This window comes from Hippocampus comes, unplaced genomic scaffold (genome assembly GCF_001891065.2).
Source record: "Hippocampus comes isolate QL1 unplaced genomic scaffold, H_comes_QL1_v1.1 scaffold186, whole genome shotgun sequence".
Lineage (NCBI taxonomy): Eukaryota > Metazoa > Chordata > Actinopteri > Syngnathiformes > Syngnathidae > Hippocampus > Hippocampus comes.
The window spans coordinates 664,680-683,657 of record NW_017806236.1 but is presented as its reverse complement, the minus strand read 5'-3'; the positions used below and the strand labels follow the sequence as shown (position 1 = coordinate 683,657).

Sequence of the window (18,978 nt, the reverse complement as noted above, 5' to 3'; positions counted from 1 at the left end):
GACATCTGAGACTCTTCCAGTCTCCCTGCAAGTATTTTGATGCATGTTCTTTGAAAGTGCAATATTTGTCTCTCAGTAATATGCAATTTACTGGATATGATTCTTAATGGATTTATTATAAATCAATTCCCTGCATGTTACAAGACTTTGCATATAGATGACAGCATGAAACAGAAGCACATCAGCACAGTCAAATGAGATCCAGTTGTCCTATCTTAGTTGTATCAAAATGATAATTATGAAGAGCAAACAATGTTAACCCTATAAGCGATGAATATTTGATCCTAAATGGTGGAGCAGCATATGTAAGCAGACAATATAACACTATGCACCGGCATATATTATTTATCTTTTGTGAAAAATGACAAATATTACTGCAGCATACTGTATCAATTGTGAAACTCATCTTCACGTGTGTCTTTATGCCTGTATTATACTGTCCCCAGGTGGCCAAGGTTTGTACACACCTGAAAGAGCAGCACAATCTTCATTGAATATAAGCTAAAACTGTTGAATTTGTTACATCCCATTTGCTTATGTTATACCACTTGTATTTTAAGCCACCGTAGTATTTACAGTATCTAAATCAAGTAATTACTTAATGAAATAAAATGAGAATAAAATAAATGACCAATATTAAGGGGAAAGTAGCTAAATGATTCCAACAAATGTGACAAGACTGTACTCTTAATAATAATGTAAATGATCAATTGCACCGGTCAACAGCAAATTTTATGTATCCCTAAATGTGTTTTTGACCCCGATTTAAAAAAAAAAAATTTAAAAAAAGCTTTCCTTTTTTTGTTGATAAGTATAGCACGACATCCAACCTGGCATTCTGAAGCATTTCATTGAAGGGTAACATATATACAGACGGAACAAAGGGGCTCCAAGGATTGACTCTTGAGGGACCCCACATGTCATGGCCATCCGATCAGATTCGAAACTTCCCATCATATCACAAATTATTTCTTTCCTCCAAATATGACCTCCACCATTTTTGGACTTTTCCATTTAACCCTACCCAAATTTTCATGATGATGATGATGATGATGAAGATGAAAATGAAAACTTTATGAGGGCAGATTCAGAATCGGGGGGGGGGGTTACTTTAATCTCTGGCGAAAAAAAAATTGCATACATTTCCTGGTCTCGCGCTGCATAACATTGTAGTTGTGTACCTGAAGCTTCATTGAACATTACGAAGTGCTAAAGAACGACATTTAACTCATCTTGGATTTCATTCAGCCTGTTGAGAATGCATCCTTGCGGGAGCTTCCATCCCTCTTTTTCCTCCTCTCTCCGATCCTCCTATTAACTACAGCATCCTCCCCCGACCTCCTTCTTCTCCTCATCCCGGAGATTGGACCACAGTACCGTGTAGCGTCTTGGCGCTGTGACGTCACGAGAACAGCATCAGCTGTTAGCTTTGTGTGTGTGTGTGTGTCTCTGTGTCTGTGTGTGTGTCTGTGTGCGTGTGTGTGTGCGCGCTACTGCTTTAAGCCTTTTCGCTGCCCATCGCGGCCCCGCATAAAGTATAAATATATGAGATCCCCTCTGCTCCTTGAAATGGCGACACAGGAGGTACAGCTTAACGAGACTCTGGTGCATCTGAAAACCGAGTCGGAGTCGCTCAAGTCGAAGCTGGAGGAGGAAAGAGCCAAGCTGCACGACGTCGAGCGTGAGTACGGAAAATGGAGAGGCCGCTCGCCATTCACCCGAGCGCCGACAAATCAGAGCGGATGTTTGTTTTTCTGCATCTAAAACACCAGCGTAGTCGTTTTTTACATCAGGCAGTGAGCGGTATTTTCTTCTCTTGGGCTCGGCGTGTCCTGACATTGAACAGGCTCGGTTTGTTTTTGCTGCTTCCCTATTTGTCGAGCTCTGTGCTTCCATGCATCTGCATGACACTCTTGTAGCATCCAAACATCCCTTCTGCAGCGTAGCAACAACCTCAACGTTCGAGAGGAAGATATCAAAACATGTATTTGGATTACATCATGTTGCATGGGAGATGCTTTTTGAAGACATGGGCTGGTTAGAGCAAAAAAAAAAAAAAAAAAACAAAAACTGATTAGGCAACGCATTTATCCATTAGATGCAGGCCTAACGCAGTTTAATCCTACACTGGATGATAATCAGTACTGTAGTAGATTTAATGTACTGTAATACACAATCAGTGTGAATGTGTTTGTGTTCAGTGCATCAAGTGGCCGAGAAGGTGGAAGGCCTGGGCCAGTTTGTCATGAAGACACGAAGAACTCTGAAAGGACATGGCAACAAAGTTCTGTGCATGGACTGGTGTAAGGACAAGAGGAGGATCGTCAGCTCTTCACAGGTCACTCAAAAACACACACACACGCCTGTGCTGCTCATTTGCACTGATAGATCATCAGAATTGCTGCAAAGAATTTTCCAGTTTTGCATAATTGGGCCAAGATTCCACATTACAAAGAAGTGGCACAAGTACTCACTAACTGTACTTTAGTACAACAACAGATACTTGGCTAAAAAATAAAAAAAAACACTGGTAACACTAGAAGTACTTATTCGTCTCCTTTACTTACCTTAAGTAAAAGTAAATTTGTACATACTCCACAATGGTACTGACTCAGAGTTAAGAGCAGGTCATGCAGTAACCGGATTGTCCACTGTTTGATTCCCACTCTCTCCGAGTCAGGTACTGTTGTGTCCTTGAGCACTTCACCACTCACACTTGTGTATACTCGGGTGTGAATGCGTGGTGGTGGTCGAAGGCGCCGTAGGTGCATGCTGGCAGCCACACTTCCACCAGCCTCCCTCAAAGCAGATGTGGCAAAACAATGTAGTTTACAGTCACCAGAGTGTGAATGCATGAGTGCATGAATAATGTAAGTAATGTGAGCGCTTTGTGTGTCCGGTTGTGCATATAAATTTGATGCATTATAATAATAATTATTATTATTATTATTATTGTTCTAAGGTACAAACGAAACTATTTTTTTTTCTGTTTTACACATTGACCAATACGGAAATGTATTGCTGCCGGACCAGGAAAGACATAAGTTCAGTATTACGTTATGTGATGGATGGATTTCACGTTAAAACGTGATTAGTTATATATATTTCAAGTTTGAATGTGATAATTTCACATTATAACCTGATAAGTATCATGTTTTAATGTTGGTAACTTGTCAGGTTCAACACAACATATTTAATGTGTTAATGTGTTTCAAATGATAACGTGATACTGTAGTGAACTTTTTTCTGGTGTGTCAGCAGTACGCTTCCATAACCAAGTTAAATAACTAAGCACAATTTTAACACAGGAGCCAACGAGCATTGATTCTGCCTGTGATGCGATCCAAACATGTTCGCATGTCTTTGTTAACACCGTTAATTGACGTACAACAAATGCTAAATTAGCTAATGCTATTACAACTGAAATAAATCACTTAACATGTTTGTGTTTTTTAAAATTATACAGCATTTTTGAATGCCAGATGCTAGTGGTTGTTAGGCTGGCACATGACACATGTTGCCCATCAATAATAATTCTTGCACCTGACAACATCCAAAAATTCTCGGAATCTCTCGGGCCATTGTCGTGATATGCTCTGTCTCTGTTTTGGCAGTCTGATTGAACCCCAAGTTCTTAAAAAAAAACAATCCCAATCTTAACCTAAGTTTACTTTACCTCGCCCCGTTTGTATCTGTTGACAGCTTGTCATCATTCGTGGAAGCTGAAAAAAAGTAATTATCCTTTTTGACAAAGTAAGAAATTACATATACAGGCGCTCCCCGCTTTACGAACTTTCGTGTTGCGAACAACGGTACATAGGAACATTTTTGCGGGTACAGGTATGTCGAAAAATGTTCTCGGACAGAGATGCTGTCAGTCAGATTTTGTATTGCGCGCCTTTTTCCGAGTACTGTAGTACTTCTTTCCGCCGCTAATACCGACATGAGGCGCTGTGAGAGGAGGAGGAAACGCTTGTCCCCATGAAGAAGTTCGAGACGGAACTCTCTCCCCCTCCATCATCTCCTTAAGCCTTCGAGTACATCTTCCAAAAGTATGTTAAACTTCATTTTATTACACTTATATAAGCCTTAAACATACTTATATAAGCCTTAAACATACATTCCATACAAAATATAGCACTGAAGCAACTTACGTACGAATTCAGCCAGCGAACGATCCTTCGGAACGTATCTCGTTCGTTACCTGGGGAGCGTCTGTATCTGATTTCAATTGTACTGTGGAACGTAAAAATAAAAAAAAAGAACCCAGGTACTTAAATACCGTCACAAAGTAATTTTACTTCATTACTTCCCACCACAGATGATTTTACTCGCAAAAAAATACATCTTTGTTCATCTAATTTTCCCAGTAATGTATGTGACAGACAGAACATTTCAAGGTTCTTCCACTAGATGGCACAAGGAATCCTTAACCTGTGTCTTTCACCTGTTCCCATTCATCTATCCATCCTATCCCTATCCGCTTTATCCCCAAGAGGGTCGCTTGGGGGGCGGGTTGTTGGAGCCTATCCCAGTCGTATCGCAGTAGGCGGGGGACACCCAATATCGGTTGCCAGCCAATCGCAGGGCACACAGAGACGAACAACCATCCACGCGCACACTCACACCTAAGGACAATTTTTTTGAGTGTTCAATCCGCCTGCCATGCATGTTTTTGGAATGTGGGAGGAAACCGGACTACCCGGTGAAAACCCACACAGGCCCGGGGAGAACATACAAACTCCACACAGGGAGGGCAGAGCTGCACTGTGAGGTTGACTGTTCCCATTCATACAACAGAATAATTCATCGCGAGCGCACACACTAAGTAAATTTGTTAGTAAATTGAAACAACATCACCAGCTCAGTATACACTTATTGGGACATTTAGTTTTGTGGTGTGTTGAGATTCCATTTCTTTAAAATACTTAGTCTTTCCTCTGGCTCAATAAAAATGTGAACATCTGGGACAGACAGTGACAAGCATAGAGTATATTGCTATATACAGTTCATATTAACTGATCATAAACCGTGTCTGCTTTTTTTCTAAACGGGCAGGACGGAAAAGTGATCGTGTGGGATGCCTTCACTACCAACAAGGTAACTACTCGTCTTTTTAACGTGCCGCCCTGAATAAAACATAAAGACCTATTTCTGCTGCGCTCAACACTATGGACGTCCTTAACGGCTGTCCTGAACGGCTCTTTGGCTCTCAAGCCTTTGAAATAGAATTCTTCAGTGATGCAGTGTTTGGAAGAAAAGTGCTTTCCAAATACAGTAAATATCGATTGCTTTATCGAAAGAAAGATGATGCCATAACCGGTAGTGGAGTGCTGTGCGACACCCGCGTACATTTTCTTCAGTCTCGCTTTGGCATTGATCATGTTTATTTGTGTTATGCGTGTGTGAAAATGCATCATCCACAATGCTTGGGCAGTACAGTATACAGTGATAAGGGTAAAAAATACATATGTAACAATAGTACCACATGAACCACTTTAACATGTATTCTTGAATTGCATCCAGGTCCAAACAAAAAGCAAAAGAAAACCAAATCCAAACAAGAAAGAAGTTGACAGAGATATAAATGCTAACGTTTAATATTCTAATGTCGATATGTTTTATGTGTATATGATCAATGGTAACTGTTCTCTCACAAAAAAAAACAACAACAAAACAATAGTGTTGCTTTATTTTCTATGTTTTTAATTGTAAAAAAATAAATTCATCTTAAATTTAAGAATAATAAGAATAAGAAAACCTTTATTCGTCTCACAACGGAGAAATTGCCAATTTACAGCAGCAAACTTATGAAAGGAAGAAAATAGAAGCACAAGCGTATTTCACAGAGTCTAAAACCTTTTCTAAAATTGCGAGTAGTTCCAGCATGTGGGCCAAGTGTACCAAGCAGTGTTTCATGTTGTAGTTGATTGTTCTCTTGGAGTCATCCACTCAAAAGATCCGATTGCTGTCCCTCTCTGAAGCGGCTTTGTTTGTTTTGATGTGGATCAGGAGCATGCCGTGACGATGCCTTGCACCTGGGTCATGGCCTGCGCCTACGCCCCGTCCGGCTGTGCTGTAGCTTGTGGGTGAGTGCCGCGCCATGTCACGTCAACTCGCCTCTGTTTGTTGTTGTCGTTAGATAGCAGGCGCTTGGTTTTGTGACACACATGCGCAACAACCTGTTCAATGTTGGGATAAATCTGGTTACAAATGTTAAAAATGAATACAGTATACTAAATGTGCCATTATATTCTGAATATGTATTACTAACAATGAAATTCCTAATTTTATTACCGTCAAAGTATTCAACGTACACTTTTCAGCTTCAAAGATTCCACATTCTACCATTGCAGTTCATTTTGTGTTTTAATTGCTTCTGTGTTCCATCCCAGTGGCCTGGACAACAAATGTTCAGTGTATCCTCTGTCCCTGGACAAAAACGAGAACCTGGCTGCAAAGAAAAAGTCGGTCGCCATGCACACAAACTACTTGTCCGCTTGTAGCTTCACCAACTCGGACATGCAGGTGAGAATTATATGACTATGTCTTGCTCGCTTAATTCTCCAGCTAATTCTATTTATGTGCCTCCCACTTGATGTTTACTGTGGTTTACGCTATCTTAATGCTAACATAATCGTCTGAAGCATTAGCATTTACGTGATGCTAATCATTAGCCTTCAAACACCTGCTATTTTAACACACACCGAGCAGCAACACATACAAAAAGAGCAAATAACAATTCAGTCTTTGTTCTGGGGGAGCTGCAAATACGTTGGGGGACTGACTAGCTGTTTGGTTGCTGTTCTTGCTGCTAAATTCGGACTTGCCAGTATACTGTAAAAGCCATTGGTGGGCAAGGGTGTTTCGACCTGGGCCTTCAGTGGTCTGACCATTTCCTTCATCAATAGATTCTGACCATTTCATGTAAATTGTAAATCTGTGCTTCTGATCGTGTTTAGGCCAGCACTATTGTACTCAACTCATTTGTGTGTTGTTGTTAATGCCTTTTATGCTCCGGGCAGTCAAGCTTTCTCACTTGTTTAATAATTCAATACAGCCAATCGGGGGTTCATGTCCAGGTCATTTGGCGTTTTACGCAAACAAAGCAGGCCGTCCATTTATAGCTCATCGACATTTCACCCCTGTTATAATTGTCCATCATCTCTTTGTCTCGAAGATCCTAACTTCCAGCGGGGACGGGACGTGTGCATTATGGGATGTCGAGAGCGGCCAGTTGTTGCAGAGTTTCCATGGCCATGCGGCAGATGTGCTGTGTCTGGATTTGGCACCCTCCGAGACCGGGAACACTTTTGTCTCAGGGGTGAGAGAATATCTTCACGCCTTCTTGTGGTTTTGACTGAACTGGTTATTGATATGAAATTATAAATGTGAAATTATTTTTAACATGGTCTTCTGCCATTGTTTTGGTAGGGCTGCGATAAGAAGGCCAATGTGTGGGACATGCGTTCGGGACAGTGCATCCAGTCTTTTGAAACTCATGAATCTGACATCAACAGCGTGCGGTGAGTCACAAACACATTGGAATACAATTAGATTATGTTGTTCTGTTAGATTATATTGGATAATATATAATCTCTCTCTCACTGGCTCTCTAAACAGTTACTATCCCAGCGGAGATGCATTTGCGTCTGGCTCAGATGATGCCACAGTAAGTATTATTAAATAATGGTTTGATCACTATCTTACTGAGCCCCTAAAGTGACATGGAGAGAAAAAAAATAAATTCTCATCCTAACGAGAAAACGTATTTACCTGCGTGAGCTAGCGTCCTGTGAACCCCAACAGAATTGGGATAGGAAATGATCTTCTGAAAAGTATTTTCTCATGTTTTTAATGAAACCATGTAATATGAGTATTTACTTTGACTGAAATGTGCATTATTCCGTGATATTTGAATGTATCGAGATGCACCTATACAATTATTCCTATTAGCCATGATGCTCTGTTCAAACATTGGCACTTTTGTTATAGTGCCGCCTGTATGACTTAAGAGCAGACAGAGAAGTAGCGATCTATTCCAAAGAGAGCATCATATTCGGCGTATCCAGTGTTGATTTCTCTCTTAGTGGTAAGTTTTGTTTCTAATTATATTTAGCTTATACAAAGTACATAAAGCAAATGCCTCTTGAAGATAAAACTATTTGTGTGTGTGCTTCCCCTAGGCCGACTTCTTTTTGGTGGCTACAACGACTACACCATTAATGTCTGGGATGTTCTCAAAGGAACACGGGTGTCAATTCTGTTTGGACACGAGAACCGTGTCAGCACATTGCGGGTGTCCCCGGATGGGACGGCTTTCTGCACGGGCTCATGGGACCACACTCTTCGGGTAAGAAAGGGACTCTCGTCTTGTATTTTTGTGTTGTCGTTTCTTCAAATTCCTTTTATAACCGGTGGCACTGTTGGTTTCAGATCTGGGCTTGAGGGCTTGGACATGGATGAAATAAAGTCAGACAGACGAGAAGCCCTGCGGACACAAAGACCTTTCTGTTTGCTTGTGTACAATCACAGAAATGGACACTTGCTTTGTGGTTGTACATATCAAAAGCATTGTTTGTACTTTAGTCTCACAGCCAGGTTAGATTAACATATCACTTTGAACAATTAAGCCAAATGATTGGATAAAACTGCACAGAAGGACCTAAGATAGACAACAAAACGTGTTGAAATGTGTTTGGTGAAAAAAAAAACACTTGTAGTGAATAGCATTCTAGGATAGAAGTGACACAATAAAGTGATGTGTTGTATGTGCCACATAAAGGGCATTGTTTGTTAATTATTACCGGTAATTGTTTTACAGAAGAATAACGATTTTATTGGTATGCCTAATGCTGATGAATACACAGTACAGTATGTAGACGTGAAAGAAAGCAAATCAATGTCGAATAACCTGTTCCCACAGAAAGCATCTTTCAATATTAAAAGAAGCTAAGCTGCCAATATTTTTGAAATAAGCACAGTAAAATGAGAAGTTATGGCATATTCAGTTTTTCTTCATCACCATGAATTTTATTTGCCATGTTTCTACACGTGTAAGCCATCGAGGCTCAATCAATGTGCATATCCAGTCACATATGTGTGGTCCACACTAGAAATCGAAATGCTAATAAATGGAATGTACTAATTTCCATGCAGTTGTCCAAAGGCTGTAATTTCACATTAACTGTAATTATTTTATTGTAGTTTAGTGTACAGTTATAAATTGCTTGTTTATCAGATATTATCATAATTATCATAATAATAAACTGCGTTTGAATATCACTGGGGTGTGATCATTTATTTGTTTGTCATTTGCATGTCCTCAATAAAGTTTTCACAAAAAAAGCGGAAGTGACCTACCGGAATCACAACAATGGCCGCCAGCGGTTTTAGGATTTTTCTTCCCGTGCTTTTGTAAAGCATTTCACGCGTATTATTGTCCGCCTGTGTGTTACAACGTGGCGGAGATGGATAGACGCCCCCTCAACGATTCGTTTAAAAAGTAAGCCAGCTCCCGAGCGGGCCAAAATGAGCGACGTAGTGGAGAAAACCCTGACAGCTCTGCCGAGCCTGCTGTCTTTCGACTCTCAACCGGGCGCTGCCAAACTATCTTCCACCTCCAAATTGGCAAGCCTCATCAGAGGAATCACAGAGTTAACATCCAAGCATGTGAGTTTGTCGTCCGCCAAAACTCTACTATATTACAGCTAGTCAAATAGACATTAACGTGCTCAACTTACTATAAGGTCAAGTATCTGCATCAGTTCTGCAATGTATATAGACATGTTGAGTGGCTCAGTTGATTAAAATTGGTTAGTTAAAGCATTGTCAAACTTTGGGTCCAGGATCCTCTTACAGGAGAGACATTTGACCACCTTATCATCTTAATGCCAGTTAAATGCATGAGGAATAAGGTTGACTATTTTTGAGAAAAAGAACGAGTGTTATGACGACAAATAAATTTTTTTAGGAGAAAAAAAATCCTGCGATCAGATTACAGATCTACTGTTTTAATAAAACTATACTAGTGCTATGTTGTAATACTGGTACTTAATTTGGAATTTTAGGAGAATAAAATCTTATTTTTAAGATAAAGTACAATTTTTTTTCATATTTTCATCCTGTTCAGGAGGAAGAGAAGCTGATTCAACAAGAACTGGTCGCAATTAAAGATCAAGTGTCGTCCCCTAACACATCCATGGTTGGCTTCATGAAATCTGTTCTTTGCCCATGCACAATAACAGCTCGAGTGTAATGTTGAATTTTGGTGTCACGCATCAGAGGCAGATGAAGGAGCTCATGGTGCGAGCCATCTATTGTGAAATGTTGGGCTATGAGGCTTCCTTCTGTTACATTCATGCCATAAAGCTGGCTCAACAAGGAACCGCGTTGGACAAGAGAGTTGGTATGTGTGTTTGTGTGCATGTTATTTAAAGGGAAAAAAGTAATACCTCACTCATCATTGTTGTCATTTGGATTGAGTTAGAGCATACCTTTCTCCCAATAATAAAAATTGGGACAGATGAGACAGTTTGGATGCACTCTTTTTTTCTTCTGTCGGCAGAGTGACTCTGATTCATCTGCAAAATAATGTAATTGGGGAATTCCAATTTCCCACCTGTGGAGCTAATTCTTTCGACATTCCAGACATTTTTGGTTGGATTCCAAATGGTTTGCATTCAGGACAAAGGTGTCACTGCATTTTTGCTTGCTTATCCTCAAATATATTTTGTCTGTCATTTCCAGGTTACCTCGCCGTGGCCTTGTTTCTTCATGAAAGTCACGAGCTCCTCCTCCTCCTTGTAAATACCGTCTTAAAGGTTGGTTTTGTTGTGGTTTGTTTTAAATAAAGAATTTTTTTGTTTTAACATGGAATTAGTGATTTCCATGCCCTCTCTGCATTTAGGATCTCCAGAGCACAAACCTCATTGAAGTGTGCATGGCCCTCACTATCGTTAGCCAGTTGTTCCCCAAAGATATGATACCTGCGATCCTCCCTCTAGTGGAAGAGAAGCTCACTCACCCGAAGTAAGAAATGCTTTTTCTTTAGGTTTCATTTTTGCATCCACTGATCATCAACCAACATGGCTCTTGTATCAGATCTCAGTCGTAATTTTTGTCGGGTGTGTGTTTGTGTGAGATTTGGTCATAAAAAGCAACATGTCTGGACTGATTTACATTTCTGATAACGTTTTTGGTTTTTTTTTTTGGACAGAGAAATCATTCGACGAAAAGCAGTCCTGGCACTGTACAAATTTTACCTAATTGCACCCAATCAAGTTCAGCACATCCACAACAAGTTTCGCAAAGCTTTGTGTGACAAGGATCCGGGTGTTATGACGGCCTCACTGCACATCTATTTACAGATGATCAAAGTACATTATTTTTTTTGTATTTCATCATTGCTTATGTTGTTAAAACTTTGACTGTGACATGATAAAATAAAATACACATATTTTAGATTGATTTGCTCAACATCTGTTACCCTTTTGCTTGTTTTGCCTCATTTAGGAGAATCCAGAAGGTTACAAGGACTTGACAGGCAGTTTTGTCACTATTTTGAAACAAGTGGTGGGTGGAAAACTGCCAATGGATTACAACTATCATAGTGTTCCTTCTCCTTGGCTTCAAATCCAGCTACTCAGGATTCTGTCCTTGCTTGGGAAAGATGACCAAAGGTAATTAATCCGAGTCTCAATGGAATTGAGCATCCAATGCTCTGCTTTGACTTATTATTATTATTATTTTTTTTTTGTGCGACACAGCTCAAGTGAGATTATGTACGAAGTCCTTGACGAGTCCTTACGACGAGCCGAGATGAACCACAACATCACTTATGGTGTGACACATTTGAAATCATAATGTGGTTTCTCAACGTTGCTTCATCTACTTCTAATTTCACTTTCATCATCCTCTTTGATCTTTCCCCAGCAATATTGTACGAGTGTGTGAAATGTATTTACACAATTCATCCTAAGGATGAGCTCCTGGAAAAAGCTGCAAAATGTATTGGTAACTTTATTCTGTCACCAAAGATTAACCTGAAATATATAGGTAGGCAACCTGCAGCGTTTTTTATTTATTTTTAAGTAAGTCTGTCGACCAAAGAAAATGTTTTGGTGGGGCTGCAGGCTTGAAAGCGCTCACCTACGTGGTCCAGCAGGATCCTAAACTGGCCCTGCAGCATCAGATGACCATCATTGAATGCCTTGATCATCCCGACCTCATCATCAAGCGTGAGGTGAGACAGACGCTGGTTCATAATCTGGATTTTCTCAGCTCCTTATATCCTCTCTCTTCTGCACGTAGACACTGGAGTTGCTCTTTAGGATCACAAACGGCAAGAATGTCACTGTAATTGTGGAGAAATTGCTGGACTTTCTGCGCACCAGTAAAGATGACTACACGACCATTGACCTGATGGGGAAGGTGGCAGAAGTGGCTGAAAAATATCCTTTGTTGGTGTGGATGGAAGCAGGAAATATTATTGTTTGCAATAACCTCTAATCTGAATCTGAAACCGTTTTGATATTTATGTACCATTACTTTTACTGTAAATTTACGGATGCTTTTCATTTTGGGTGAATGTAGTTGCCCAAGTCATTTTTAACTTACTGACATAGGATCAATCAATAAAATAGAAATGTGCTTGCTGAAAATGTTTTTTTTTTTGTTGTTTTTGTTTTTTTTTTAATCTTTTGCATAGATTCTTAGTCATCCAGGTCAATGGTTGAATCGAGCGAGGCAACTGAACTTGTTTGTTGAACTGGTTGTGTTTGTTCTCGTTTTCCCAAAACATGCAAAAATAATTTCGGCAATTTTACTTTTAAGGTCATAAGTTAGCCAGACAGGCATAATGGCTCTGTTGAAAAAAATACTTCCAGTTGGTATCATTGATTTTTCCGATGAAAAATTCTACATATGCACCTGACAACAAGTGGTTCATTGCCACAATGAACACTGTCTTCTCACTGGGTGGAGACTTGATGCAGCCCGACATCCCCAACAACTTCCTCAAACTGATCTCAGAAGGTGACGCAGCTTTTTGTGATATTGTACTATTTTCCTCTCTTTTTATTGCATCATCCCAAATGTGTCTGTCTTCCAATCATCCAGGGTTTGATGACGGGGAACAAGACAGGATGTTGAGGCTTTTTGCAGTGGATTCCTATGTGTCTCTGCTACAGGGAGAGCCTGAGAAGCTGCCTCAGCGTTTCCTCCAGGTCATCAGCTGGGTGAGTGCGATTTCTAAACTGGCCATCATGCAATTGCAGCTGCAGGAACGTTGCACATGTTGAACAGTGATGAACTTCTTTTTGCGCATGCCCACATTTTCACCAAGCAGTCACAGTTCCAGTATACCTGCCATAGTATTGTTTGAAATCCTGACAGTTTTGTGTTTGTGTTTCAGGTCCTTGGAGAATATTCTCATTTGAGAGAAGATCTGGAACCTGCCACTGTTGTGAGACTTCTGGCCCATGTTTTGGACTTGAAGCAGGCCAGCAGTGAAACGAAGAGCTGGGTCCTCTTGGCAATGACGAAGCTCTGTGAGGGCGAGGCGGCCATGTCTGTGCTTCAGGGAGTTTCCGAAACATATAGCAGCTCCATGGACACAGTGCTGAGGCAAAGGGCTCAGGAACTGCAGAACCTCCACTTGAATCCTGAGTTGTGGGCCAGGGTGCTCCCTCGAGATGCCTTCACGGAGCCTCTGGAGGTAACATGTCGTAATTTTGGAATCGGTGATCATATCGCAGCAATCCAGTATACTTCAGTTGTTGCGTACCATTAAATGATTCGTTTTCTGGGTTACCAGGTTGATTCATCTTTGTCATTTTTGGATGGGTATGTGTCCGAAGCGCTGGCTGCTGGTGCCGCTCCTTATAAGTCTCCACACCAACGTCAGGAAGAGCTCGCTCAGGCAAAAGGTTCGGTCAAACTTGAACCCATATTGACAATGTGACATGTTCTGAATATCGTTGTTCTGATTCCTTCCTCAGCTGTCAGCATGGAGCCCTACGGCCTGTCGCTACCTATCAGCATGTCCTTGAGCAGTTTAGATGGCAGACAGTCTCCCACCTTGCTCTCAATGAGCTCTGGTCTGTCAGGTGACAGTACCGACCACTCACACAAAGCGGGGTTTGTAAAACTCATCTCCTTTGCGTTCAATTTTTTTTTTAATTCCTCTTTTAATTGATCTTTATATGTCTAAAATACACCTTTCAAGGCACTTTACAGATGATACAGTTTTTAAACAACACATTTGATTTCTACAAAGCATTATGGTTTGAACACCAACCAAAGTGCACTTAAGAGAGCCCTTGAGAAAATCAAAATACCAAACCTTGAACAGAACCAAGACTCAATGCGGGACATCCATCTCCGGTTATCAATCTATTGTCTGAAAGAGAAAAAAGAGGATAGAAAAGGATTGCAGATGCAAAAAGACAACAGTTAACGTAACATCAGTACGAGTATCGATGCGATGTCTTCTCTCTACCTCAGTACGACAACTCTAAAGCTGGATAAAGTGAAGCGAGTGTGGGGGAGGGAGGGCTACCTGGCCCAGAGGGAATCTGCCGTGGTTGAAGTGCCCAGTCCCGTCCATTCAGCCGACCAGATCGAGGAAGTCGGCATCTCACAGGATCCTACCCCACCGCCAGTCGCGGATCAAGAAAAACAGCAGCTGGCGTCTTCATTGTTTGTCGGCTTGGGCTCCCAAACATCTTCGTCCTTGGTGAGCAGAGAAACACAATAACTTCATTTCGCTGGTTTAGGCTCTGTATGATATAGCGCAGATCTTATAAAATAATAAAAAAAAAATTAAAAAAAAGAAATGATGCTTCCCTATCGACATTTACAATGGGCCCCTGCATCAATATTTTTTAAATATTTTTGGGAGGTTTTATTTTTTTCCTTTACTATTGCTACTTTGTACTATGTCTACCCCCCCCCCACCCAATTTGAAAACTGCACTCAAGTACATTGCGATGTCGGTTTGAATTTGATGTTCAGCCCTACTTTTTATGAATGACTCTTTGTCTCCAAACAGATGGGAAAGTCTGAGCCAAAACATCAGAGGTTGAGGAAAAAGGCTAAAGATCCGGTCTCATCCTCAGAGATCAGCAAGCAGACATCCAACTCTATCTTTCCTCCTCCCATCAGCGTCGATAACCTGCTGTGTAACTCCAACATGGACCCGAAGAAGTCCTTACCCTCATGTACGCAGATGACTGAAAGTTCTCAGGGCTCCGCGGCAGCTAATGGTACCTGCGCCGCAGAGGGCGAGTTCACAGAGGGCGACGTGCAGGGACCTGAACCCAGTCTCTTCAGGGACAACCGTTTAACCATTGCTGGATCTTGTGAGACGGAAGAACCAGTGGGAATGAAAGACTTGTGTCTCACCTCTTACCTCCCTGCTGACTGCATCGGAGCGAACCACTCCGAATTCACTCCTCTGTGTTCCAGCCACGGCGTGCATCTCTCCGCCTGCCATGTACACAAAGACGACACTTTGGTGCTGCTTGTTTTTATTTCCAACTCCTCCAACTCTGATGTACATCAGTTCATTGTGCAGGTGGACTCAGGAGATGTTGAGGTAAATTAGAAATTGACTCTCCTTAATACATCCCAACATTTAGGATGAAACTTTGATATTCAAGACTGCTGGAAAGTATAAAATATCCATCTTGGAGCTTGAGTATTCTTTGTGAAGAGACAATTTTACATACGTGAATTTCCTCCCAAAACCGTTTGTGGTAATGGAGATATTTCTAAAACAAAGGAATTACACATGATCTATCTTAAATAACCGATAAGTTAAATACACTAGCTTAATGCTAACACAGAATTGGAAATGCAAAAGATGGGCTCACAAATAACGTCTCTGTGGCCGTGTTATAACGCTTTAAAGAAGGGATATTTGAACTCAAATAGTGCCGCAACACATGTAGACAGACATAACAATACTCACAGATATATACACTGTACTTCATCCTCTGCGGAAAATGATTCATGCAGATTACTGAGTCACAGTAGTTGAGTGAAACTATTATTTATGTATTATACGACCCCCGACGCACACCGGAAGGGGCTGCAATGACTTCATCATGAAGCACAAACTGTCTCTACATCCTATTGAATTCTTATGACAATATTTTTTTTAATATATGTAGATCAATATCATAAAGTGCTGTTCTACTTGTTATTTATTATTTTTTCTGTAAGGCTGGAACAGCTTTTGCTAAGCCATAATCTTTTTTTTTTTTCTTCATTGCATTGGAATCCATTGTGCTAAAAGTTTATCAAAGTTTTATATATATTTTTCCCCCAGGTGTCCTGTCTCTCTGAAAGTCCAGTGGAAGAGTTGAGGTGCCACCACGTCGAAGTGTGTCAGTACTCCTTGACTGCCAAGAGGCCTTCAGTTCATCTTGAAGTATCCGGCCTGGTTTCTTTCAACATGCCTGACAGAACTCCTCAGACAACCCACTTCTCTTACAAACTGCCGCTTCCCTCCTTCATCAGGTGAAACATTTGTGACCGTGCGTCATAGTGTGAATATTTGCTTGTCTTCGTCAGACTCATTCGTTTTGTGCTCAGGCCTTTGGAGTTGTCCACGGAGGAGTACGGCACCATGTGGCTGGCCTTCTCGCACGATACAAAGCAGAACCTGACGCTCGTAGCAGACGTCCAGGATTCTTTGAGAGCGACGTTGGATGTGCTGGAGAGGAAACTTCACCTTCATGTGGTGGCCATCATAGGTAACGACACTATTCAGTGTTACGTCTGATGGGTCATCATTACTGGTGAAGTGACTACTTTAGTCTCTTACTGTCATTCTGACCCCCTGCCCCTCCCCAAAAATGTAACGTTGTATACTGTTCCTTTGAAGATGGCGCTGTAGTTGACCTGTCTGCAAGAGCTCTGCTTTTTTTGTTGTTTTGTCATATGGTGTTTGTTGTACTTTGTGTGGACCCGTTTTGGCCAGGACATTCGTCGAAGGAGAAGACTCTGTGCTTGATGGTTGCGACAGTGTTTGTTGTACTTTGTGTGGACCCGTTTTGGCCAGGACATTCGTCGAAGGAGAAGAATCTGTGCTTGATAGTTGCGCCACGCGTGTACCAGCACTGATTTTGATGGGGGGAGACAGTCTGCGTTGGTGCGGCTGAATGGATGCTGAGCATGAATAGAGAGGAGCGGATTGGTATTTGGAATCGAGAGCCAGCGCTTCGAAATGAAGCGAATTTACATGGGACAGCAGAAGTGAACCAACGTCTTTATTCAACAATGGACGCTCCAAGCGTCTTGTTTTACTTTTAAACTTAGCTTGTAGCAGACGTGTGGGATGTCATGCACGTTTTGAGCGTGATGTCTCTGACCCATTGGTGAAAGGACACTTTGATTCTCTCCTGTCATCTATAATTGCTTCAAACAAAAAGGTGTATGCTGGAATAGTGGTTACGATTGCATCACTGTCTATGTGTTGTGTTATATTACCGTATTTGATTTCATGTTAACTGTTCTGTCAAGTTGCTTTGTTACAGCTGCAGCTGTTGTGAAAGCGCCATATTACAAAAGATACATTGCTCCATTTGACAAGCTTTTTACATCTTAATATTCCTTTTTGCTTCCAATTAAGACCCTTTTGTTTGTTTGTTTTGCCCCATACAGGAATGGAAGGAATTGTAGCTTGTCGGCTCCTCCCTGACCAGCCATGTTTGATGCACTGCCGGGTGCATGGTGGCACCTTGGCCGTATGGTTGCGCTCTCCGGTTCCAGACCTGCCCGACTGCCTGCTTTATCACTGTCAGAGAGCATTACAGGAAGTTTGAACCATTGACACCACTGAGCTGCATCAGCTCTGCACCACAGAACAACTGCAAGAGGTAGCAGATACAAGTCCAGAAAGTAAAAACCCTGCCACAGTTTGGCCTTAGCCATTTACTCAACTGGCAAGTAAACGAGCTCCGGGAGCCAAACTGTGGCAGATTTTTTACTTTCTGGATCTGGATTTGCCACCTCTGACAACAGCAGAGAACAAAAAGGGAGCATCTAATGGCTGGTATCTCTATTACAATGATGCTTTGTTACAGCTGCAGCTGTTGTGAAAGCGCCATTTACAAAAGATATAGTGCTCCATTTGACAAGCTTTTTACATGTTAATATTCCTTTTTGCTTCCAATAAGACCCTTTTGTTTGTTTGTTTTGCCCCATACAGGAATGGAAGGAATTGTAGCTTGTCGGCTCCTCCCTGACCAGCCATGTTTGATGCACTGCCGGGTGCATGGTGGCACCTTGGCCGTATGGTTGCGCTCTCCGGTTCCAGACCTGCCCGACTGCCTGCTTTATCACTGTCAGAGAGCATTACAGGAAGTTTGAACCATTGACACCACTGAGCTGCATCAGCTCTGCACCACAGAACAACTGCAAGAGGTAGCAGATACAAGTCCAGAAAGTAAAAACCCTGCCACAGTTTGGCCTTAGCCATTTACTCAACTGGCAAGTAAACGAGCTCCGGGAGCCAAACTGTGGCAGATTTTTTACTTTCTGGACCTGGATTTGCCACCTCTGACAACAGCAGAGAACAAAAAGGGAGTATCTAATGGCTGGTATCTCTATTACAATGATTATTACCTCCGCCATTAACTCTGGTCATGACATTAAGTACTCCTTCATAACAGAAATGAGAATCTTTCAATTCTAATACATAATTATCAAGATAGACGAGGGCAAAATATTAGAAACAGTCCTCAGCATGTTGCAGACTGCAAACTGTTGTATCTCATGAGTATGCTGGTGTACCTAATGATGTGGCCAACAACTGTACGTTTGTTAAATATGATTCCCCCCCCCCCCAACATTTTACAGTTGTTAAATTGATCACTTGCTCAATATCTGGATCCAAAGAATTGAACCATCACAATAACAACAACAAAAGAGTCTTAAAATGGTAAATCCATCTATGCTGAATTATTGAAA

At 41.4% G+C, this 18,978-nt stretch overlaps 2 protein-coding genes across 4 annotated transcripts; both read left to right on the top strand.

The window, feature by feature from the left end:
• Positions 1-1,133: 1,133 nt before the first annotated feature.
• Positions 1,134-9,285, top strand: gnb5a (guanine nucleotide binding protein (G protein), beta 5a). Of its 2 annotated transcripts, XM_019857020.1 has the most exons (11): positions 1,135-1,681; positions 2,202-2,338; positions 5,059-5,100; positions 6,013-6,089; positions 6,396-6,528; positions 7,181-7,324; positions 7,435-7,526; positions 7,624-7,672; positions 7,996-8,092; positions 8,187-8,353; positions 8,437-8,552. In XM_019857020.1, the coding sequence occupies exons 1-11, from the start codon at positions 1,546-1,548 to the stop codon at positions 8,446-8,448; spliced, it is 1,086 nt and encodes a 361-aa protein (XP_019712579.1). In that variant the 5' UTR covers positions 1,135-1,545; the 3' UTR covers positions 8,449-8,552. The 2 variants fall into 2 exon arrangements, with proteins under 2 accessions (XP_019712578.1, XP_019712579.1); XM_019857019.1 differs by lacking the exon at positions 7,996-8,092 and having other exon boundaries at positions 1,134-1,681; positions 8,437-9,285.
• A 64-nt stretch (positions 9,286-9,349) lies between these two features.
• On the top strand, positions 9,350-17,889 carry ap4e1 (adaptor related protein complex 4 subunit epsilon 1). Of its 2 annotated transcripts, XM_019856964.1 has the most exons (22): positions 9,350-9,672; positions 10,133-10,204; positions 10,285-10,408; positions 10,750-10,823; positions 10,910-11,031; positions 11,219-11,378; positions 11,515-11,681; positions 11,769-11,842; positions 11,935-12,057; positions 12,135-12,244; positions 12,313-12,452; positions 12,923-13,035; positions 13,120-13,238; positions 13,415-13,717; positions 13,817-13,928; positions 14,001-14,139; positions 14,506-14,737; positions 15,053-15,207; positions 15,469-15,598; positions 16,334-16,524; positions 16,600-16,760; positions 17,671-17,889. In XM_019856964.1, exons 1-22 carry the CDS (start codon positions 9,532-9,534, stop codon positions 17,829-17,831), a joined length of 3,123 nt encoding a protein of 1,040 aa, XP_019712523.1. In that variant the 5' UTR covers positions 9,350-9,531; the 3' UTR covers positions 17,832-17,889. The 2 variants fall into 2 exon arrangements, with proteins under 2 accessions (XP_019712523.1, XP_019712522.1); XM_019856963.1 differs by having other exon boundaries at positions 15,053-15,598.
• The last annotated feature ends 1,089 nt before the right edge of the window (positions 17,890-18,978 follow it).